The 25,594-nt window shown below is 46.0% G+C and overlaps 1 protein-coding gene across 1 annotated transcript in view; it reads left to right on the plus strand.

The window, feature by feature from the left end:
- Rfx4 (regulatory factor X4) overlaps positions 1-25,594 on the plus strand; it is a 132,269-nt gene that overhangs the window by 17,522 nt on the left and 89,153 nt on the right. Inside the window, exons 3-4 of the mRNA XM_028776974.1 lie at positions 7,906-7,966; positions 22,297-22,420. Coding sequence (XP_028632807.1) covers positions 7,906-7,966; positions 22,297-22,420 — 185 coding nt within the window. The remainder of the gene's footprint in view (positions 1-7,905; positions 7,967-22,296; positions 22,421-25,594) is intronic.

The raw sequence follows: 25,594 nt of genomic DNA on the forward strand, positions 1-25,594 counted from the left end.
GAGAGAGAGAGAGAGAGAGAGAGAGAGAGAGAGAGAGAGAGAGAGAGAAAAGGGTAATAAGATTTTTTTTGCAGCTGTATAGCATTCCAGGGTGAGCCTGTGTCATTATTTAGTAAAGCAGACAGACACTAGGTCACTTCCAAGTCTCCTTTACAAGCAAGCTATGATAGACAGCCCCAGGTTTGTAGCATTTCCATGTGTCTGGGTATAACCCAGGTGTGCGGCTGCTGCTTAAAGGACATTTGAGATGTTAGCAAGGTCTGCCGAAGGACCCTCTGCACTGGAGGAACTAGCCTGCACTCCCGCTCTGAGGCACGGTACTCGCTTCTCAGCCTTGTGGCAGATTTCTGGGGATTTCGTGTAGAATTTTACCAATATGAGTAGCGACTTGTGCAGTCTTAGTGTTTCTCCTTCCATTGATGAAGACAGGTCGCCTCCTCATAATAAGAATACTGGAAACCAGATTATTGAAAGTGAAACCATTTATGACCTTGTAAAGTAGGGCATCAACCTACAGAGAAGGTTAAAAAAAAAAAGGCTGATGTGCCAAGCTGGCTCAGACGAGTGGTTTTTATAATCCTAAATGCATTTCCCCTCATTGGGTTACACTGAGGACTTCAGGCTGAGGTATTTCCCTAGGATAGCCCTCTCCCAGGCCTACAGACCTCCTCCCCTTTTCTGATTCAGGGCTTAGTCATTTAGCAAATGGTTGGTCGCTTTTCAGCCCTTAGAAAAGGCTAAAAATGCCCAAACAAACAGATGCCCTTGTCCAGCTCAGGAAGAGAGGGGACCGATGCCTCCTGCTCATCTGTCATTCACTGATGTGCTTTGAGCCCACTTCCCACTGAAGGTGGACCGTAGTGACTGACTTCTCACACCTCCCAGCATGCTTGGGCAGCTTTCCTTCCAGGCTCAGGGTCTTTCTTCTCCTGCTTTGGTGGAGCTTGCTTATTTGTGGTGGGCAGATGAGCCCTCTATGGACATAGTGATTGTGGTTTGTCCAAGTGAACCATTATCTTCGAAAATCAAGGCACATTTTTTAGTCCCTCACATAGAAAGCTTTGATTTTTTTTTTTTTTTGTGTGTGTGGTGAAAATATATGAAGTTTTTCTGGTACAGCTTTTGGGATCCACATCTGAGTTAGATGGGCTCCTCCCTAGACAGAGGCTATAGAGGAATTCACCCAGAAGAGGGAGAGGAGGCAGAGCAATGCTGCCAACATTGCTGTTTGGTCTGGGACTGAGCCCTGTTCCCACCAGGAGATGGATTTCCTGTTACGGGTTGATGTCGCTGCCAAGAGCCCGAGTACCATGCACTCTGCTCACCAGCTGGGGCTCTTAGGTGGATGGAGAAGGAGGTGACTCAGGGGGACAAAACATTTGCCAACTGCCTGTTCCCAACAGGTGAGGCCTGGCCAGGTGTGGGCAGGCCAGCACAATGGGAAGGAATAGAATTAGAACTTGGAAGTGAAACCCAAGACTCCCATGAACTTGACCCTTTCCTCTTTTGATTTGAAGAGGTAATTAATTTAGAGACTTTCTCCCATCACATTAAACTTCACCAATCAGCCTCCAGGCAGGAAATATCCCAGAACAGGTACCTGGATATGGCAAATTAAATCAGCACAGGGACTAAGTCACTGGGGGCAAAACAACCAGGCAGAAACTATGGTCTTTAAACCTCCAGCCCATTGCTGCAGGCTGGAAAGAAAGCCAGGTTTATGGATGTTGGAGCCTGGGAGGTTTTGACAAGGGTAAGATGTGCTCATTGTCTTCCCTCCTCTGGCATTCACGTGACCTTAGACAAATGGTTTACTTCACTGAGCCTCCCTCTCTCCTCCGAAAGAGGAGAAAATGCTAATAAGCCACAGTTGTTAGCTAATAACATCAACTCTCATGTTGATGAACCCTAAACACCATAAATGCTGCATTTGGTGCTGTGTGTGTGTATGTGTGTGTGTGTGTGTAAACTTACCTGCTTGTTAGGGCAGCTATGAAATCTAAACAAGGCCTCATGAAGGGCTTGCATGCTCTTGGAATGTTACAAGTCTTCCATGTATGGCCCTTCCTGTGGTATTTCGTGTGCTTTCTGAAGCCAGAGGGAAGGGCTCACCCTTTAATGCTCTCTGAGCCTCTGCTGTGTGTTGGCACCAGAGCCACCCAGAGCAGGGTCTGTGCCTTTTTGAACTTGCAGCCCAGCAAAGCAGCTGTCCACTGAAGGCTTACATTATCCAGAATTTGAATGTTGACACTTGAAGCCCAAAGTGATGGTATTTAGAAGGTAGAGGTCTAGGAAGGGGGGGTTAGAGCATGAGGGTGAAGTCTTCAAGAATGAATGAGTGCCATTATAAAAGAGGCCACAGAGAACTTCCTGCCCATCCTGCCATGGGGGTGGGGGTGGGGGAGCACTGCATATGCTAGACAGCTCCTGTGAACCAGGAAGAGATCCCTCACCAGATGTGGAATCTTTTTGCTCCTTGATCATCTCAGCGTCCAGAAGTGTGGAAAAAGACATCTTGTTGTTTATAAGCTACCTAGTCTATGGCATTTCGTTACAGAAACTGGAATAGGCTAAAGCAGTAATGGAGTAGTAATTCTACCCTGAAATGAGGGCTCTGCTAGGGAAAAGACAAGCCGTTCTGGGACGGCCGAGTCCCTGTGCAGGACAGTGACCTGGGTGGTGACCCTCTTGGAGAAACTGCAACTTTTAGAGGCTCAGGGACACCTCAGTGGCATGTCCACTGTAATGTACATGCACATGTATGGTGTACACAGGGCCAGAGCCCCGTGTGCTTCATGCTCTCTTATCTCCACAGATGAGGAATTGAGCGTCCGAAAGGCTTCTTCGACTTGCAGAGCCAGGATTTGAGTTTGTAGAGAAGACAGGAAGGAAGAGGCACAGAGGTGCCTGGGCTGTTAGGATCTGTACCTGAATTTTCCTAAGGATTCTTTGAAGTAGACTATTGTCCTCTGGCTTTAGTGGGACCAAGGGGTGGGCACTGGAGAGTGAAGGCTCTAGGAATCCCACTGGCCTGATGCTGCATCGTCTGAGATGGGGGTTAACTTGACTGAGGCCCTAGAGCCAGGGGAACTGCAAAGGCACTGGGCAGCTCCACTTCCTACAGTCTCAGTCACCCACGACCACTCCATCTCCTTAAACATTCTTTCCTGCCTGCAGATCCCAGACCAGGCTCACATGCTACCTCTTTTGTTGCCATAGCATCCTGGACCCAACCTCCACAGGGCCTGCCCAGGACTTGAATTTTCTTTTAGCTGATAATGGTTTTTAATTGAAAATAGATTTTTAAATATGGTATGTTCTGATTACAGTTTCCCAACACCCAACTCTTCCCAGATCCTTCCCACTTCTCCACCCACCAGACCCTCCCTCTCCCATTAGAATACAGACATCTAAAAAATAACAATAAGATAAAATATAAACAAACCAGGATAGGAAAAACAAGCAGAGACAAAAAGAGCCAAAAAGAAGCACAGGAGACACACAGACGCTGAGACACGTTCACACACACAGGAGACACACAGACGCTGAGACACATTCACACACACAGGAAGAAGCACAGGAGACACACAGACACTGAGACATATTCGCACACACAGAAAACCCATAAAAACAAAAATCGGAAACCATAATATATTAGCAAAGGAGTTTTAAGGGAGAAACAAACAAATACAACAAAATAAAAACAGAACAAAAATCCTCCCCAAAATACCACTGAGTTTATTTTGCATTGACCTTCTGCTGCTGGGTATGGGGCCTGTCCTTAAGTGTGGTTCGTATACCCAGTGAGACTGTTAAAGAAAACAAACTTTTCCTTTTTTAGCTGGTACTTTGAGCTCAAGAGAGTAGAGGCTGTGTCTGCTTTTTCTCAGCCTTTACACCTGGCATAGGTTGCAGGCATTCAATTAACATTTAGTGGAAGCAACCAGTCCTTCAGGAGATTGAGTGTTGATAGTTACCAAAGAAGAGGATCAGGCCGGGAGTGACCCCTGTTGAGGGAGGGAGGCCAGGCATTCAGAGCTGGGCACAGAGGCACAAATGGCCCCGAGGGCGGGAGGAGCCCAGGAGGCAGAAGGCATCTTGTTGGTGATGAGATCACCTAAATATGATCCATAACCACCCTACAACCAGGTAGCAAACACCAACCCACATTACCACAGCCACCCTACAGCCAGGTCCCAAACACCGGCCCACCCTACAGCCAGGTTCCAAGCACCCGCCCACATTTACCAACCATTTGAGATTGGGCCAGTTGTGTAGCCTCCACAAAACTTTGTTTCTTAATTTGTAAGTATACGCGACTTCCTCCTAACCGTGACCAGAGGAATCAAATTAGGTAGACTGTAGAGAACACTGCACAGTGTCTAGCCCAGTGCTATGTCAAAGAATGTTAATATTATCTCAGTACTTTTATATTTATTATTGTATATATTATGATAATATGGATATTATTATATTTATATTTATTTTATGTGTATCGCTGTCTGCCTGCCTGCATGTCTGTGCACCATGTGTGTGGCTGGTGTCTGTAGTGTCAGATGCCCTGAAGCTGGAGTTAAAGAGTTGTGAGCCACTGTGGGAGTGATGGGAGCCCAGCTCAGATTCTCCACAAGATAAGCTGACATTACATGACCGAAGGGACAGAATGTCAGTTTTACAGCATACACACCAGCACTGGGAGAGCTGACATTATTTATAGTTTGACTTCCTCTCCAAAAATCCAAGTAGTTCCTTGCTGTTTCCATTTTGGGAACTACAGAAGCTGAAAATTACGTGTTTATTGGTGGCAATCTTATGACATCCAGAGATCCATGCTCTGCTATGCCGTAAAAACACCTTTTTATTAATGTGGTAGTGGTGGTTTTAAACAACGGTAGACAGCAGAGTTAGCACTGTTAAGACACTGAGGCCCCGGTAAGAGGCAACACAAAAGTGAATTGGGTACTCGCCACCCTTCTCAGTGAGCCAGGCCTCAAAGAGAGGAGATGAATGTGGGCTAGCCTGTTCAACTGGGAGATATGGCAGAACTTGAGTTATGGCAGAATAAAACCAGATATGTGTGATTCTTGTCTTGACTAGTGTTGGTTTCCAACAGCTGGTGCTTGCCCAATTTAGGCTTGAAGGAACAAGGACCATTTAGAAGGGACTCTGGGTGACGAAGGAGACTAAACGGTGTTGACACTGTTGAGTATTCTGACATTTTTGCACCTCTCTCAGGTGCACCTCTCTTAGGGTTTGTGTTAATACTGTGCTTTGGGTGACAGAAAAAGAACACCCAATGGGTACAGGTTTTATTAACTGAGGAGTGAGATTGGCTTATGAAACAGAGAGGCAGCCATTCTGGGGCCCGTTAATGAGAGGCACAGCATTAAATTCAGAAGTTTAGGTCACTTCCTGCCTTCTCTCTGTGCCCTGTTGACCCTGTCCTCAGGCCCTTCTCTCTGTCCAGTCACAGGCTTGCTGTCTTCTATCCATTCCTTTATTAGTCAGAGAGTCTCTCACAGATTATGTTTAATTGTGGAAAATTTTTTCTCCACCCAATGTTTTAATCAAAATGATATTGATACCGATCTGTTTTCATGGAGACAATATTTTCTGGATCCAACTTTATTGAAACAGTTTCAAGATTTTAGGAAAGAGTAGACAGGTTGTATCCGCCCTGTGGCCTGTGGTAGGATATGTGCTGCCAAGGATAGCCATGCATGCATCCTGGTACAAAAGCAGAGGCAGCCTGAGTGCACAGTTCTTGAACACAGACTTTGCAGATGAGAACATTGTGTCACAATGTCAAAAGGGCGGACACCCCTGCTGGCTACCAGCACCTTGTACCATCTTCGTTGTTGTTTGTATTAATTTTTTCCATATAAGTTTTCTTTGCCAAATTTTGTTCATTATATTTGGGGGTTTGACCAATATGGTCTCTTTTTCTCTTTTATCTCTTTATTCCCCCCACCCTACCCCTTTTGTTTGTTTGAAATGCTAAGAATAAAACCCAGGGCTTTGCACATCTCTGAGACAGCGTCTCACTGTGTACCAGATTAGCCGTGTATTATTTTTTTATTTTTTAACATTTACCGGGAGGTGGGCATGCATATGGAGGCCAGAGGGCAGCATTCAAGAGTCTGGTCTCTGCTTCTGCCATGGGGCTCCAGGAATCGATCGCAGGTCACGCTTACCTTCCCAATCATCTCCTGTCACTGACTGTGAACCCTCAGCTTTCTAGGTTTGGATATTACAGGCATACTGATGTCATCAGCTGACCGATTTCTTAAAAACCAAATTCTTAGTATGTATTAAGTGTATGAAGTAATTAAATTCATCATGATATTTTCATCCATGTGTATAATGTTCTTTTGAAACTATCTGAGTCTATAGCACTTTCCTTGGATTAAATTATTGGATCAAGAAATCTTGTGTCGACTCTTCCATTTCATAATCCTCCTTGAGACTTGGATGGAAGGCTGATTGACCTCTGGTAAGCAGAGATTAAGTATTGCTCTGATATTGCCTTGAAGGTCTTAGCAGTCAGGGCCCTGTGGGGTCTGACCCTGTCTGATGGCTCTTTTGGTAGGGAACCTGTTGAGTGGCCTGTACAGATAAGCTTTTTTGATGTTTGATATTGGGGAATGCTAACTGAATCCCAATGAAGAGAAATGTTAAGAATCCACTTCAGACAACTTTATTATTCTCGTTAGTAGACATACTAAAATATTAGTGATTGTTATTACTGTATTTTGAATTTTTGGAAAAAAATGTATGTGTGTGCACGTGCGTGCATGCATGCATGTGTGTGTGTGGGGGCAGGGAGATTCATTTTCTTTCTTGTTACAAAAATTCTAAGTCACTCAAGAAGGCTGAGGCAGAATAGTTACCATGAATTTGAGGTCAATGTGAACCCTGTCAAAAGAAAATTCTACAAAATATTTCCGATTTTCCTCTTGTACTGAAAAACCTTAAAGTACTCACTATCTAGTCCTTTATGAAGAGGCTGGATGACCCCATCTCCCATACTGCAGTCCTGAACTCCAGCACAGCTGTCACAATCTTAAACTGCCTGTTCTGTTGGGGTCACAAGGAGCATAATATGGTGAACACCTGAGTCTGTCCCAGTTGCTTTAATAAAAGACCTCAGGCTGTTTCTGAAGGCTGCAGTGGCTGAGGTGTGGCTCTAGCGAGGAACCACATTCCTTCTTAGCGTGTGCTGAGTATAGAATGGACATGACAGCTCTCTGGGGTCTTTGTGTAAAGGCTCTGATCCTTTCACAAGGGAGTCAAAGGCCCACTCCCCAACACTAGCTCAGGGACGAGGTTAATTTTCTAAACGAGTACTGGAGAGACACAAACTTTCAGTCCCCAGCAGTGAGTGAGGATGATACATTCTTAACTCCTCAATCCATGGAGTCAAAACATCTGTCAAGCAGCCAGTGGTGGGGTGCCATCTTAGCAGTGAGTGGCGATGGAGGGCAGCTTGTCAGACTCACCTGTGGTTGTGACATAAAGAAAAACAGACTTAAGGGTCTCCTGTAGAAAGTCAGTTTTCTAGGTCAGCTGTGGTAGTGCATGCCTTTAATTCAGGACTCAGGAAGCAGGTGGGACACTCTAAATTTGAGACTAGCCTGGTCTACGCAGTAAGTTCCAAGTTCCATATGTAACCAGGGATACACAGTTCAATTCTGTCTGAAAAAATGAAAAGTATGTTTTCCTTGTGCTCTTTGTACTGGTGTGCGACGAGGCCAGCGTGTTGGGACTGCCAAGACATCATTGTTTGGAGGCGTCAGCGTCGGAGGGAGACCTCGTTTTTTTGAAACTTGGAATTACTGAGGAGCCTTTGATTTTTTTCTTCCTGTTGCCAACTGAAGTCAGCTTCTTTTTTCTTTCCTTTAACAGATGAGGAGAAAGAAAATAACAGAGCGTCCAAGCCTCACTCCACGCCTGCCACCCTGCAATGGTAAGTGTCTGCTTTCGGGAAGTATGAGCCACCCAGATCTCTCTAGCTGGGCCGGGCTGTCACGTGGCTCCTTTGACGATGTGATGCTGATCTGGTAACCCTTGAGCAAAATATTTGGTTTGCAGGTAAACGCAAAGAGCTCCCCTTAGATCGAGCCTGGTGGTTTGAGTTTTCACAAGTCTTTTCTTTGGAAGTAAATTTTATTCTCATTAGCAAAATACTGGTAAGAATTAGATTTTATGTGAGTGTTGTTAGCTGAGTTTTAATGGGGTCTGTTGTTACAATGGATTGGGGTTTTAGCAAATAGTAGAAATAAAAGTCTGTTCATTTCTAACCGAGGAGCCCTGAGTAAATTAATAGTTGATGGAAATATAATTATTTTAGCACTACAACAATAACAAAAGCAATCCTCTAAATGACTTTCCATTTACTCTTTGAAACTCCTGGCCCTGGTGAAATGTACAGAGAGGGGCTTTCTTCTCAAAGCTTTATTTGAACATTGTGCTGTGGCTTTGAGCCCTGGAGGTCTCTGAGGTGAGGCCCTGGAGAATCTTGGCAGTTGAAGGCTGTTCTTCTCTTAGCAGTCTGGCTCAGGGAACCCAAAGGAACCCAGGAGTCATGGGGAGGGACAGGTTTGGAGAAGAGAAGGTGTCACATCGATTCCGTGCCAGCTCCTGTGTGGGGCTCCCTTACCCGCTCTATGTCATCTAGAGGTCAAAGGCCTTCCTATTTCTGTCTGTTTTCTAGAGGAGGAAGGGATGCTAAGAGAGTTACATCATTCGTGGGCCACTGCTTTTTAAGTGGGAGGAGTCAGGAATCTAACTGCCAACCTGGTTCTTGGGAAGAGAAAGGGGGAGGGATCGGATGGAGACAGGAAGCCAGCGACTGTAAGGACTGTGTCATGTTTTAGTCTCTGGGCTGATGTACTCAGAGAGGAGGGAACCACGGCAGAGGCGAAGGCACCTGGAAAGAACTCAGGTTGCCCTCCAGGAGTCTCCATGGCCAGCTTGCCAGCAGAACTTCAATGAGGACAAAACACACATAAAGAAAGACACATAATGGGGACAGTGAAAGGTCTAGAAAGGAGTCTTAGAGGCCACCTGTGTCATCTGGAGACAGAGCTAGCTGCCGCTGACACTCTCACTACAGGAGGTGACGTCCTTTTGTCTTCCTCTTGTCTCTGAAAGCTTTAGCCAGAAACCTGTCACCTGGCTCAGTTGGATGAGCGCTTGCCCTATGTACAGGAAGCCTGACTTCAGTGCCCAACACATGATAAACCACGTGTGGTAACTCATGCCTGTTATCCCAGCACATGGAAGGTGGAGGTGAGAGGGTTAAACTCAGCTTCTCCTTTGCATGCAGTGAGTTCGAGATCAGCCTGACTACTTGAGATCCTGTTCCCCTTACCTCTGCCAAAAATGGAGGACAGAGATTCTAAACTGTCCCCCCCGCCCCCAGCGAACTCATTTCTTGTAGTACCTGTTTTTCTGTGATCCTTGAGCATCTGCCTGGAACGGTCAGATTGTCATCTGACTCTGACATCAGACTGGGGACAGATCCCAGCTTTGCCACTTGTCTGCCTCAGGCCAGTCCTCAGCCTCTCTCTGCCTCAGTTTACACACCAGTGCAACGGAGGTGACAGTTGTGTCCTCAGAACACTCTTTCCTTATGAGTCTCCAAAGGGCCACCCAGAACAGGATGGGCCTCCTTCCTACATTCTGTGTCTGCAGCACCTGGTTCTGCATCAGAGATTTGTTCTTTGGAATACAAGGTCAGGTGGAACATTCTAGAACCAATTTCATCCCATGCAAGCATGGAGCAAAACAGATTTGAAAGTGTGTATGTTTAGGAATATCAAATCCAACACCAATTTCCGTTCTGTTGGATATTAACATAGCTTTAGTCATTAACTAAATCGAAACAATGCTTAATGAATACCTACTATGTGTCACTGCCAGTCCTAATGGGATAAAACAGAACCATATAATTTTTATCTGTCTGTCTCTCTGTCTATCTAAATATTTATTTATTTTTTTGTTCGTTTTGAGACAGAGTCTGTAGCCCAGGCTAGTCTTGAACTCTCTCTGGCCTGGACCTCCTGCGTTTAGGGATTACAGTGTAAACTAGCTACTATACCTGGTTTATCCAGGCTTTGGGCAAGCTTGGCAAGTGCTCTACTGAGCTACAACCACAGTGGTATTGTTTTAAGTGACCTCGCTCGAATTAGCCTGTGACGAGAGGTATGAGAGACTTAGAGGGTAGGGTGTCGGCTCTATTCTAGTGAGCAGTAAAGTGTCATCTTCAAGGTGACACTTCAGTGGAGAGATGCGTAACAACAGCAAACCCTCTCTGACACCTCGCCTGTGGAAGCTAGGGTCGAAGGAACATCCAGACAGGGCCACTATGGTGCCAAGGCAGTAGCTGGGCCCTCCACTCTACAGGGTGAGTGCACAGTACGTTTAGCCTGCGCCTGGGATCCACATGGTGCATCTTTGAAGCAGACTCCTTAGGAGCCAGGCTGGGAGGAGATGCTGACTCTGCCTTAAGGAGACCCCTTGGGCAGTTTTGAGACCTCCATGTCCTCTCAGACATGAGCCTCTGTCAAGTCCAGCATGGAATTAACCCTTTAGTTACCCCTATTACCACCACCCCCACCCACCATCACACCTAAGCCAATGGGAGGATATATTGCTTTGGGAAAGGCAGTAGTCTTCTTATTCTGCCAAGGAAGCTTCCTCTTCTGGGCACTCAGCCTCAGAAACCATTTCCCTGTGCCAGTTGTGACCTTAATTGTGAGCGCAGTCTAGTCACACACAAAGACATCCTGGGAGGGGAGCAGGCTGGGCTTGGTCAAGGTACTATAAGCAGCACAGCCTATGTAAGGAGCGCTGTGATACCGAGGGGCTCATGCTGGTTAGCCCCAAGTGTATGAGGCCGAAGTAGGAGGATCAGGAGCTTAAGACCAGCCTCTGCCTTATCAAGTCTGAGGGGCTATGTGACACCCTGTCTCTCTCACACACACAGACACATACACACGCACACGCACACACAAGCACAAAACCCATAAAGGGGACATAGGGAGAGGGAGGTGGAGGGAGAGTGGAAGCTGGAGTACAGGGTGGGGAAACTGGACCCATCCCTTGTTTTACAGATAACAACAATTGATTTATAGCGTGTCTCCCTTTTTGCTCTGGCTGCCTGGGAGCTCAGAGATTAGTCTGAGCTGATTTATTAGTGATCTGTCTGAAAATCCAGGGATGATTGCATGCTTTTGCACACTCCTCTCTCCTTTGTGTAACACTCACCACTTATATTCCTTTAGCATTTTAGAAAATCCGGGATGTAATAGTCATAAATACCTCCTGTGTCTTCTGTTGTTGGTGCAAGTAACACATTTCCTTGTTCAAAAATTAAACTGAAGATTAGGCTAAAGCCCATTCTTACTTTGGTTTTTTGTTTTGTTTTGTTTGCTTCTTCCTAAAAAAAACCTGTTTTCAGTAAGATGTGTGAATATGTTTGTATCACATGAGAATTCCTGTGGGAGTTTTGTGCTGTGTGTCTTTAATTTGTTTTTTATTTTACTTATAGTCTCTCTATAAAAGGCACACAGTGTATTATAATATTGCTTCTCAGCCAGGCTTCATAGATTCTGAGCTTATTTTATTCCTTATAAGAGCATTCGGATGTCACACCAGATCAGTGATGTCACAGTGGAGTAGTGATGTCACAATGTATTTAGTGACATCACATCAGATTGGTGAGACCATAGTGGATTAGTGATGCCATACCAAATTAGTGATGTCACAGTGGATTAGTGACATCACACCAGATTAGTGATGTCATGTCAGATTAGTGATGCCACACCAGATTAGCTAATAAAGAATTAACCTCAGGTTAGAGAGTTGGCTCAGTGGATAAAAGCACCTGCCACCAAGCCTAGCAACCCAACTCTGAGCCATGGAACCCACACAGAAGGACAGAAATGACCTCCATACACCTGCCATTGGAAACGCATGCCTACTCACTCTCCTCTCTCTGTCTCTGTCTCTGCCTCTCTGTCTCTGTCTCTCTCTCTCTCACACACACACACACTCAAAGATTAAGAGAGTCTCTTTATTGTAAGTGACACTCGGTGCTTCATGAAGAATAGCAGCAGAATTTAGCTGCCCGTTTCCCCCTTGGTGGGGATTTTAGATCTGTCCCAATCTCACCTCTGATTTATAGACAGGACCCCAAAGAAGGATTTCATGTGGGTCCTCTGGCAGCCCCAGGAGGGCTCCCTCTGCACACGCATGGACAATAATAGCTGGTACCTACATGAGGGATGGTGATGGGGTTGCAAACTTACCCATCAAACAGTTTCTGCTTTACCTGTGGCTTATGTACACAAACCTAGGAAACTCCCTGTATAAGAATCTTCTGTCTGGGGCGTTTATGTCCTTCAGGTTGTCCTCCGTCTCCTGTGGCAGTTGCAGCCCTAGGGGTGTCAGAAGGGAGAGCTGCTAGGCCAGGCTGACAGCACCCACCCTCCCGGGACAACTTGGCCTGCTCCTAGAACTGGGTTAGGAATGATTTGCTTCTCCTCTGGCCCCTCCCTTCTAGAGCCCCTCCCCACCACTCTGGAGACACCAGGCCTCCTCCGAGAACAAATAACTAACTGCAAAGCAGCCAAAAAGAATCGGGGCCACATGATCTGGAGGCAGCTTCCAGCAGAAAACAGGCAAATATTGTCAAAGGGCTCCTGCCAAGCCCTTTCCAGCATCCTTGGTCATGGGGGTGAGTAAATCCCACCTCACTGGGGATGCTGGGCACCGCTGGGATCCCAGCCACACAATCGCCCCTATTCACACTGAGGAGTTTGAAATGGAAAGCGGCCTGTTGAGCCATGGTGCTGACCTGCTGCCAATGCATGGCTCCTCCGTGGCCTGCCACCCCCCATACCCACAACTGTGCCCTTCTTGAGATCCTGTGTGCCCCATCGAGTATCTTCAGGGTGGGGGCAATTTCCCCTCTCAGCAACTAGCATGAAAAGTGAGGTTTCCCTCAATGCTTAGAAGATTGAACACAAAGTATCGAGGTACCAGGTTCTTGGAAGGGTAGTTTGGAAGTGGGGACATTCTCTCCCCCTTTTTGATGAGCAGTTGATACTTGCTATTAGTGTAAGATTAAATAAATGTAGTGTTTCTCTTTAAGACGGTCTCATAAATCACCAGTAGCTAACTACACGTGGCATTGTTCTAAAAATAGACTCCGATATCTGTCCTAGTTTTGTTTCCATTGCTGTGATTAATTCCCTGACAACACTGGAGAGATGGTTCAGTGGTCAGGAGAGTTTACTGCTCTTGCCAGAGATCCTGAGTTCAGATCCCAGCACCCACCTGGAGTGGCTTACAACTGCCCGTAACTCCACTCTAGAGGATCCAGTGTCCTCTTTTGGTGTACATACACGCACATGCATGCGCACGCGCACACACACACACTTTTTAAATTTAAAGAAACATCCTGACCAAAAGCAACATAGGGGAGGAGAGAGTTTATTCTACTTAAAATTCTAGTCTATCATTTTGAAGAAGTCAAGCCAAGGAATGCCAGGGGCTAGTCACACCAGCAGCTAGTCACACCAGCAGCTAGTCACACCACATCTATAGTCAAGAGGAGAAATAAATGAATGTACCATGCAGTCTACTTGCTCAGCTAGTGGCTGCTTCCTCCTCCTCCTCCTCCTCTTCCTCCTCCTCCTCCTCCTCCTCCTCCTCCTCTTCCTCCTCCTCTTCCTCCTCCTCCTTCTTCGAATGGTACAGTTTAGGGCCCAGGCTGGAGAGTTGGGCCATTCATATTGGATGAGTCAACTAACAATAAAGACAACTGCCTACAGATGTGTCCACAGGCCAATGTGAGCTAGGCCAATCCGCATCCAGTTCTTCTCCGAGGTGATTCTAGGCGGCAGCAAGGTGACCTTTTAAAACTAAATGTAGCAATGACTTAGACAGGGTCATGGTTCCTAGACCTGACTAAAGGAATGAGCCCAGGATCTGGTGTTCTGCTCACTTTGACTCTGCTTTATATAGAGAACTCCTCCCCCTGGGGACTAAGGGGACCCACAAAGATGTTCTTTGGTGCTCCTCTTGCCTCAGTATGGCGAGGAGAGGTAGAGATGGGGATAGGTGGAGAAGAAGATGGAAGAGGTCATTCATGTCTGGTAACTGTGTCAGAATCCCCTCAGGTTTGGGGTCACCAGTCCCCAGCCTCCCTCTGGACAGAAGCATTGATAGCTTGCTACACCATGCTTTTAGACAACATTCAGCTTTTGTCTAAAGTAAAATCATAAATAACGGATGTGGATACTCAAAACCTGGGCTGTGGAGAGAGTTCCTTTCATGGAGCGTTTGTCTTATCTGCATTAAGTCGTGAGTCAAACTGGGCGTGGTGGCACACTGAGAGGCAGAGGCAGAAGAATGGGAGGCTCAAGGCCATCCTGGTCTACAAAGAAAGTTTGAAGCCAGCCTGAGCTACATGAGACTCTGTCCACCCTCAACCCCCACAAGAAAAGAAAGAAGAAAAGACTCATATGTGTTATGGATTGTCTTGGCTAGCTTTTGTCAACTTGACATAAGCTAGTGTCACTTAGGAAGAGAGAACCTCAGCTGAGGGTTGGCCTGTGGGCGTGTCTGAGGGACATTTTCTTAGTTGCTAATTAATGCAGGAGGACCCAGGCCACAGTGGGCAGTGCCATTCCTGGGCAGGTAGGCCTGGGCTATGTAAGAGAGCTGAGCAAATTGCAGAAAGAAGGCAGTAAAGAACTTCCCCCCATGGTTCCTGACTCTGTCCTGCTTGACTTGCTGCCCTGACGTCCCTCACTGATGGACCTATGTAGTTGGAACATGGAAGCCAGACATACCCTTTCTGATTTGTTCATGGTGTTCGTCACAGCAATGGAAATCAGATTTGATACCAGACAGCATAATGGGTCCATCACCCCTGTGCCTCTGCAGCCTTGTGTCATGTGCATGCTAACACACACACACACACACCCCAGCACAGCTGCTATGTCACCCCTGTACTCCTGTATTCCTGCATCTCACACCTACCCACACACATTATACACATACTATACACACACACACACACACACACACACACACACACCAGCACAGCTGCCATGTCACACTTGTGCCCCTGTCTCCCTGCATGTATCATGCACACACACACACACACACATACACACAAACATGACAGCACAGCTGGTGTGTTACGCCTGCACCCTGGCACCTCTGCACCTCTGCAGTCCTGAAACACACACACACCAGCACAGCTGGTCCATCACCCCTGTACCCCTGTCCCCCTGCATCACCACACACACAAGAGGACTGTCTGCACTCTGCTCTCTGGATGACTGTGATGGCACAGACGACAGAGGCTTCCAGCCCTGTTCTGATCTTAGGCATTACTGTTGTGTATGTGGTGCATTGCGACTAGGCACATGCGTGTGCACTGTGGCAAGATGTATCTGACGTGCAGGGAATAGCTCAGGCACTGGGAAGACATCATCTGTGGGGAGTGGGGCAAAAGAAGGCTGGAACATCAGTCGGGGTCAGAGGGTGGAAGCCTTGAAGGCCCAGGGAAAGAACGTGGCTTTTTGTGACAAGGCAATGTAGAGCCCTTGAAGGCATTCAGCACTGTGCAGCTCTGATTACTTCAAGACAAAACAAGCCAGATCTCAGATCTCAAGATAAAACAAGCCAGGCTTAGTGGCACACACCTTTAATCCAGCACTCAGAAGGCAAAGGCAAGTGTTTCTCTGTGAGTTCCAGGACAGCCTTGTCTACATAATGAGTTCCAGGACAGCCAGAGATACATAGTGAGATCCTGTCTCAAAACCAAAAACCCCAAACCCTAGAACAATACAGTTTCCAATCTCTATGGTCATCTCTGCTATCATACTTAGTGAACCCCTGCTACAGATGAAGTAGATCTGTTTTAACATTTCTTGATAAGTCTGCTAGAACTGAAGAGGTAGACACTTTGAATTGACAGCCATGTGTATACATAAAAAGCCATAGGTAAAACATGGTTCAGAAGGCACGAGGCTCCAGGTGTCACATGGATCCTCTTCCTTGTAGAAAGCTGTTGAGAAGCTCCTCCCCGGAGTCCCAGGAAGCCATGGACCTTCCAAGGAGGTCTCCTTTAACAATGTGTGTCTCAAACAATGACTCAGTAGCTGGTGACCAAGTTCATTATCTATCCATTATAGCACAGGTTCAATCCAAACACAATGACGTTGTTAAATAGAAGATAAAAAGAAAAAATAGAACTAGTCCAGAAGAGTGTGTGTGTGCACATGCACGTGCGTGTGCGTGCATTAAAAGGAATCCAGATATAATGGAACATTGTTCACCTACCATGACAGGCTAATGATGTCCTCTAAAGGAGGAGGAAAGGGAAAATTTCATCATCAGATATGAAGAGAAGTAATTAACTGCTTTCTCTCTTTCGCGCCTCTGTCAGGGGAGCGGATGTTCCAATTAGTAACTTCAGTACACATGCGGAGACCCTGGATTTTGTGAGGCGGTCTGGGGGATGGTGTCACAATGCTATCCCTGTAGAATCCATCGGGCATCAAAAGCGCCCTTCCATGCCAATTACATCCATCACTCACAGAGCTTATTAAAATGCTTCATAGTCATAAGCCACCTGGATGCTTTGAGGCCCAGCCGCTCCAGTCAGAGGGGAAAAGAAAAAGACGGAAGCGCGGTGGCTTAGGAGGCACTGGCTTTCCCAGGTAACCTGCTTAATTAGCTCAGCCTGCATGAACTATGACTCTCGTCCATCAGACTCGAATAGTTTGTTGTTGCTAGGGGGTTCTCATCTCACGTGCTGTGTTGTAACCTCGGATGCCATATCTCAGTTTTGGTCTCTTGGTCAGATTTAGCTAGCAAGTAGACCACAGAAAGCAAATAGAAATGCAGGCAATGTGGTTTCAGTAGTCAGTAATGAATAAAGAAACCAGGAATATACCTGGGGATTGGTGGTTTTGTTACTTTAGGGCCACTCAGAGTCTTACTTCCTCTACAGCCCAGACTGGTTTCAAGTTCATGGTGATCCTCTTGCCTCAGCCTTTTGGGCACCGGGATTCTTCTCAGCTTGGGAATCAGTGCCTTTAAACACCATATTTGAAAACATTACTTCCCCCAGCTTTACCCATCTTGGGGTATCTCTAATAATGAGAGGATGAGCCCCCCTGAGACCATCTTAGTTACTGCCTACTTCCCTAGGCAAAATGAGACAAAATAGGACAAAATGGGACCTAGACTCTGTATGCTACCTTGATTCAGTTTAGCCCCTGTACTTCTTGCCTGAACTAGTATAGTGATTCCAAACTTGTCTCATTGACTTATCCAACAGTTACTGCTAACCCAAGTTTGTTAGTTAGCCTTGGTCATCTACCACAGAGGTAGAATCACCTTTAACTGTGCCACTCCTGCCCTTTAAAAGTCATTTAAAAGTCCCCCACATACAGATTACAAATGGCTTGAAAAGTACATTTCCCCACTGCATACATGGATTATTTATCCAAAATAAACTTAGGACAATTGTTGGCACAGCTAGTACAAAGGGACACTTTCCTCTCTCTAACAAGTCCCGGCTGCCCAACTCCTGCATTAGAAACAATGAAGTCAAAATCTTTTTCTTTTTTTCCTTTAATTTAAAGAAATTGTTTAGTGGAACATTCAAGTCTAATGATGGAACTTGTGGGGTTTACTTTTTTCCGTGTGTGTATGTGGTGTGTGTATGTGTTTATGTGTGTGTGTGGTGTGTGTATGTGGTGTGTGTGTGTGTATATGTATATGTGTGTGTATGTGTGTATGTGTGTGTATGAGTGTGTGTATGTGTGTATATGTTTGTGTATGTGTGTATGTATGTGTATGTGTGTGTATGAGTGTATATATGAGTGTGTGTATGTGTGTATGAGTGTGTATATAAGTGTGTGTATATGTATGTACGTGTATGTGTGTGTGTGTGCGTGTGTGTGTATGTGTGTGTGTGTATGTGTATATGTGTGTGTATATGTGTGTGTGCATGTGTGCGTGTGTGTATGTGTAAGTGTGTGTGTATGTGTGTATGTGTGTGTGTGCATGTGTGTGTGTGTGTGTGCATGTGTATGTTCTTTCATACTTTGTTATTGGCTAATAGAACATATTAAGCTTTACATTGCTGTCTGTAACCTTTGTCATCAGCATTATTATTGTGACTTATAGAGCATTCTAGAAGTAATCAGGTCTTCTTGCCTCTGAGTCGTGTGTGTGTGTGTGTGTGTTCAGGTGCAAAGGCTAGAGGTCAACATGGAATATTCTGACCCACCTTCTTCAGTTGCTCTGCACCTTATTATTTTGAGGCATAGTCTCTCACTGAACTTGGAACTCACCAATCTGGTATGCTGGTGGCCTGGCCCCACAGTCCCTCCTGTCATTGCATCCCCAGCACTGGGTTACATGCACACACTACTGTGCTCAGTTTTGAAACATGGACGCTGGGATCTGAACTCATGCTTTATACTAGATAAAGTTCCCTGTGCTTTACAGCAAGCACATCACTGACTGAGCTGGTCCACAAGCCTTTGGGGTTTTTAGTCTTCTTTCTTTTTAATTACATTCTGTGTACCAGTGTGTCTGTGCAAGTGTACGGCGTATGGATATAAATGAAGGCAGAGGTAGGGAGAGGGTGTCAGATGCCTAGAGCTGGACTTACAGAAGGTGGTGAGCCTCCTGCCATGGTTGCTGAGAACTGAACTTACTTAGCTCTTCTGAAAGAAGAGCAGCATGTGCTCTAAGCTGACGAGCAGTCCCTTTATCCCTCAGTCATTTGACTGCTATTCACCATCTTCTGGAAAGGGCTCTTTAAGGTAGCACCTCCTTGAGGGTCTGTTAAGTCACTCCTCTGCATATCTAAAGATTCTCCTCAACCATCACCATTCTCTCCTTTCCTTCTCCCCCACAAGCCCCTCTTCCCACCCAGACAGACATCCCCATCATTCAAAGCACGTGACATACCTGTTGTTCTCTGTTGTTCCTCTTGTCAAGAGCCTCCTCCAACTACAGTGGTTTCTAGTGAGGAGAATTCTCTTACTACTGGTCACATTAGCAAATGAATTCTACCTTTTGAGCCTTGGATTCTCAATCTGAAAGATGGATATAATACCTGCCTTGTGTGTTGTTTTTGTTTGTTTTGCTTGCTTTGCTTCATTTGGATTTTGTTGCAGTTGACATAGGTGCTCACTATGTAGCTCAGGCTATCCCTGGACACACTACATAGCTTAAGCTCACCTCAAACCCAGATCCTTCCACTTCATCCTTCTGAGTGCTAGGATTACAGGCATGTGTCGACATGCCTGGCTTTTACGTGACTATCATGAGAATGTAATAAAACCCAGGCTGCCCAGGGCCTGCACTTAGGACGAGTCCCGTGAATGTGAGCTGTTGTTTACTGTTACAAAACTTCAATCCCAAGTCCTCTGTGAAACCATAACTACCCTCTCCCGTCTACACACCAGTCTGCTTCAGTCGCCTCTATGGTCAGGAGTTGATAGTATTTAAAGATTATTTCTTGTGTGTCACTCTCCCCAAATAGACTCCAAAGTGAACTAGGACATAGGTCATGTCTTATGCCAACGCAAGTGCCCACAGGAGCCAGGAAAGGAACAGAAAATAGACTTAGTGTAAGAAAAAGGAGGGGGGAGAACTCTGGCCAACCTCAGGGCACAGCTTACTCTGGCCAATTGTTGTCATGAGGGAATATGGGTCCAGGGTTGCCAGACCTTGGCTTTTTCATAAGAAGCCAGGAATCCAGATTCTTCTGTGTGAAGTCCAGGGGTTTCAAAGCCGAGCCAATGCTGCTCAGGCTAAACAAAGCATGCCTGTGAGACCCCTGTTGGTGACAGCTGCCTTACTTACATGGTCCCTGTAAAGTCTGAGCCTCAGCTGGGTCTCTGATGTCACTTCTACAGAGGAACAATGCTGTGAGTGGCAGTTAGGGATCTTGGCTAAATTTGAAGACTGATTTTCATTCATCCCAGACCCAAAGTGCAGGGCAGGCCCAAGAAACCTATACTGTCCATGAACCTAGTTTCCCTGCGTGAAACACAGGGTTCCAGTTGGTGACACCAAGGACACACACACTGATGTGGAAGAGCTTCATTTTGGTCACAACTTTTCCATTAATTATTTTTTAATGTGGAACATTGCATGAATTTGCATATCATTCTTATACAGAGGCTATGCTAATCTCTGTTTTCTTATGTTCGGAACACTGCGTAGCCCGGAGTGTTGAATTAAAGATCTCATCTTCATCCTTCTGCTTACCATGAATCTGTTTATTATATCCATCAAGGACCGTTTTACTCACAATGACATGACCCCAGTGCGTGGCAAGTGATAAGATCAATACTTATTTATTGGATGAGGAAATGGTTGAAATGACCCATCCATCAAATATCAGGTTCCTATCATATGCCAAAGAATATGTGGGACTTTGGGGATTCTGAGGTGACTGAATGCTCCCCGCAGCCCCAGGGTATTTGGCCACCTAGAAAGGATTGCATAAGGTATTTACTGGAACATGAAAATCAGCAGGAACTGCTCAATCCCATCGGAGGGCAGCGGACGGAATGGCTGGGACCCCTTAGCACTTGGCTTTGCCATTTGCCCGAGTCCCTGGGGTTGTATTCATATATGAGGCTTGGGTATGAAATGACTGAGCTGATTTTCTTTCAATGTCATGTTGGGATGAGCTGAACCAGTGCCAGCCCCTCCAAGTGGGCACCTTGGGAGGCCTCGTCCTCATTCTACATGAGTTACGACAGTGCTGGACCACTTCTCTGACAAGTGACCTCCAGTGAGTTTAAAGCTGCTTGACGACATTTATTCCATTGCTTAAGAATCATGCCTTATTTTAGCTGAAACCAAAATAACAACAAAAACAAAAAACAAACAAAACAAAACAAATAAAAATGGCGGTAGGTAAAATGGTGTTCATCACTTTGTCCCCTAAATTTGATTTCAGTTTTTTTTTTTTTGAGTTGTTTCTTAAAATCCAGTCATCAAAAGAGAAATGTTTCCTGCTGGTGAGTTTATTGAGCTGTAAGCATGCCAGGCTCCACATTGTCATGTGTCACAGCATTGTTGGCAGGGATGTCTAACCCTCCGGCAGGTCAATGTCAGTGGAGGCAGAATTCCATTTATATGCCTAAATTCTGGTGTTTAGATTATTTTTTTAAAAAAACTTCAAAAATTATTTAAATTTATTCTGTGTCTTCAATGCCTATCACAGAATTGGGACACATAGGTCCCCAAAAGTGTCTTATGGGAAAAAAAAACCTGAGGAAATCTAATGTCACTTACAAGACATGAGGGTCCAGAACTTATAATTCTTTTTGATAATTTATTTATTATTTTTATGTGCATCGGTCTTTTACCTGCATGCATGTCTGTGTGAGGTTGTCGGGTCCCCCAGAATGGAAGTTACAGTTGTGAGCCACCATGTGGGTGCTGGGAACTAAACCTAGGTCCTCTAAAAGAGCAGTACTTATAAATCTCGCTACACATTACTAGTTTAGATATCAACAACCACCCTAAAAGGGTCATCAGTCATCACTTCTGAAGGGAAAATGAGATTCAAGGTTAGATAATTTGCTCACAGTTACCATACCAGGAGGGGGGGAGGGAAAGATAGAGGGGGGAGAGAGGGAGAGGGGGAGGGAGAGGAGAGAGAGAGAAAGTGGACATTCTCTTCTGCAGAATCCATGTCCTGCAATCAGGAAGGTATGGGATGTAGAACCATCAACTTTAGTACCGCAGAGAGTCGGGGACCCTAGCAATATCAGAGGTCATCTCTCCAGTATGATCATGAAGTCTCCTTTTCAGTGACCAGTGACTTTCCAGCTGCACCTCCTCTGTTTGGCATGTGTTAGACATTTCCTCTCTACCATTCTTGTCAAGTCAAGAAGCTCCAGGGTGCGCACACACACACACACACACACACACACACACGGGCATCTCCCTGTTAGAAATGACTGCCAAGTGGATGCATGGTAGAAGGAGCAGGGCACCTGCAAGCTCTAGCATAGCCCTAAAGGTCTGAAGGGACCTGATTCTCAGGAGTAAACACAAAGGGACCTACTGGCTCAGGGGCGACCTGAGTCAGCTTTCCTCAACTCGCTGGGCTCCAGACTCTGTCCCAGAGGAAGAGAGCCATTTCTGAGACCTTCGCAGCCTGGAAGCTCGGGGAGCCACACAGTCTGCTGTTGTTACTTTTCTAACGGGTGTTTCTTTCCCTAGGTTGGAGGAAAACTATGAGATTGCAGAGGGCGTCTGCATCCCTCGCAGCGCCCTCTACATGCACTACCTGGATTTCTGTGAGAAGAATGACACTCAGCCCGTCAATGCTGCCAGCTTCGGGAAGGTGAGTCCAGGGTCGCTATGGTCCCGGCCCCGCCCCTGCCCCCCCCACAACTTTACGTAATTCACATATTTGTAAACTACATTTTATGGGGTGTGTGTTTATCTGTGAGTATGAGAAAGAGAGGGAGGGAGGGGGGAGAAAGAGAGGGAGAGAGAGAGAGGTCAGCTTGTCAAAGTCAAGTTGTCTCCTACTGTGTGAGTCTTGGGAATCAAACTCAGACCTTAAGGCTTGGCGGCAGGCACCGTTGAGTCATTTCTCCAGCCCATAACACACAGTTTTAAAGCATCTTAGTTCTCTTGTTTTATGAAATTACTAAAACAAATATCTTGGTGACTTTGTCATAATATTTTGCTGCCAAAATCCCCATGCTGTTATAACAAAATAATACCAAATCAAACTCTAGAACAAGGCAAATCCAGAGTGTTTGATAATACTTGGCTGTAAAATTTCAATCAATCGAGGGACATTATAATGTAAGAAGTTAAGGTAGCCTGCTTGACTTATCTCTGTATTCACCTGCATAAACTAATATGTCTCCTGTGAGAGGCAAATATGAATGTATAAGTAAGTTCTGCGTCTGACAGTCAACCTGGGACAGGAAAGGCTTGGTAACCTGGATGCACTGGAGAGGCTGAGGAACAGTTCTGGATCGTGAGATTGGCAATCTGGGGGTCCTCAGTTGAAAACAATGCATGGCATCATACATTCTAATGTACGACAGGTCCTGTGTTAGATAGTGGTAGCAGAACCTAGAAGGGGTCCAACACGCTTCTTTGAGGGGCTCAGACCCAACAGGGAAGGAAGGAAGAGCATTCCATGACTCTCATGACACCAGACTTGTGTTGACACACCCTTGAAGTGGCCACAATGGAAAGGCAGGTGAGGCTTAGGTGAGTTTGAAGAATTTACCTTGAAGCCACTCTGAGCCTCTGCCACCTCATGGGAAGCAACAAGGTTCAGCTGAGGTGTCTGTGGGTGTTGGAAAATCATGTTTTCTTGGTCACCCAGAAATTCGTGTATTTATTAACCACCTCTTCTTGTGATCACAACTGTTGGTGTTGTGAATTCATCTTTGACATTTCTGTGTCCAGATGCGAACAGCCATCCAGTTGCTTAATTATAGAGTTAGCAAAACTAGCACCGTTGGTTTGCCTGTGTAAAGACCCTATCAGCAGCAGCAACTCCTGCAGCATTGTGGTCATCCTGGCATTTCTTTGAACTCTTACTTCAGAGGGCTTTGGCTGAAGTCTGTTCTTTCCTCTCAGCACCCCAGTTCCATTCCTATTTTAAGCCTTGAGCTTCCTTTTAGATGTGGTCCAGTCCCAAGAGCTTTGTGGTCTGGTGGTCACCCTGACTTGAGACTCCTCCTAGGATCTGTGCCATCTCTCCTTCCCCAGTGAGGGGCAGCCTGGTGTCCTTAGCCACATGTAGCTGTCTGCGTCACTGAAACTCTCACAAAAGCAAGAGCTCGGATCACTACCAGTTGCGTTGTCTGCACTGCAAACATTCCAAGGCAGCACATGGCTAGAGATCACCATATTGGATGGTGCCTCGCATTGTCTGCACTGTGAACATTCCAAGGCAGCACGTGGCTAGAGATCACCGTATTGGATGGTGTCTCATCATCACAGACAGTTCTGTGGGACAGCCCTTGGTACATACCCCAAGGGGCCACGCATGAAACATGGTGTCCTTTTGCTTTTCATATGACATCCCTCAGAAAACCTCTGTGATCTCAGTAGACTGAAGTTAGTAGGAAGATTTACTTCCTGACAAGGCTGAGATCAAGCCTTTGTCACCAGGTTTATTGGTCCTCGGCTTATCCCTATCCCAGCACCTCTCTGCCCTACCTTTCTTAGCTTCTCTTTGCCGCCCTTCCAGGCCCATTTTTCTCTCCCATTTCCTTGTTTAAATACCTCTTGCTAAATTTCTTCTCTTCTTGGGTCTTTGGTTGCTGCTGATACCTTTGACCACCACACGGATGTCTCCAAATGGCTTTTCAGGTAGTTTTTCTGCCTGAGAAGTACATGCATGCCAGCTGCTTCCAAACAACTGCTTAAGACACATTCACATTCAGTCATCAGACTGAATTATCTTTATTATTAAGAACGTAAATACACAAGCTTTGGGCAGCTGCCCTGCCATCAGTTTCAAATGCACTTGAGTTGGGACTTTCCTAGCTGCAGAGGACAGAAGGTGCCCACTGAAGATCCAGGATGAGTTCGTGGCGTTGAAATCTCAGACACACAGTTGCCCAATCTGAGACTCCTGACAACTCAAGAAAAGGGAACCGGTTTTCTGCAAAGTTTGGGATACAACCACAGACCCTTGAGTAGAGCCGCCCAAACTTATAATTCATCAGTGAACTTTTAACTTGGAGAATATCCATTTCAGAACGTCTTCTTCATTTTTTAAGGAAGAAACTATATTGGTAGTAGGCCTGCCCCCACTGGCAAGTGATGTATCAGATGTCCACGCTGAAACTGTCCCTGGGGAAGCCTGGCTAGAAACCACTTTAGCAGGAGAAGGCCACAGTTTCTTTGCCACAAGTAAGACCTGAAGTTTCTCACCATAGCATTGGCCAAACTCCATAAGCACTGGGAATGCTGTATTGCCCTTGGGTCCTGGAGTCCCTCAGGAAGTGGGGAGAATGTGGGCGCCTTTAGCTGGACTGGTCTTGGGACTTCTTTGGCTGGTGGTTTAAATCATTTTCTGGGTTCTCACTTCCTTACCTTTTATTATTCTTTTGTGCATATGTACATATATGTTTGTATGTGTTCGGGTGCATGTGTCTGTGTGCACAAACCCTTGTGCATGGGCATGTAACAAAATACTTGGCACAAGTGACTTTATTTTGGCTCAAGGCTTGAGGGTAGAGCCTGTCAGGGCAGGGAAGTCATGGCGACAGGAATGGGAGGCAGCTGGTCTGTGGTCAGGAAACAGAGACATGGATTCGGGTTCTCCACTTGATTGGTCCTTTTTATTCAGTCCAGGACCCCAGCCCATAGGATGCTGCTGTCCACATTCAGGGCAGGTCTTTCCTCCTCAGTTAAACCTCCTGGAAACGCCCTCATAGACACATCGAGGTGATTCTAATTCAGTCAGGTCGACAACGGAGATGAACCTCCATGGCGATCAAAGTCTGTGCTCACCGTTCTATCTATCTATCTATCT

The sequence above is a fragment of the Grammomys surdaster genome, unplaced genomic scaffold (genome assembly GCF_004785775.1).
Source record: "Grammomys surdaster isolate TR1022 unplaced genomic scaffold, NIH_TR_1.0 275, whole genome shotgun sequence".
Classification (NCBI taxonomy): Eukaryota; Metazoa; Chordata; class Mammalia; order Rodentia; family Muridae; genus Grammomys; species Grammomys surdaster.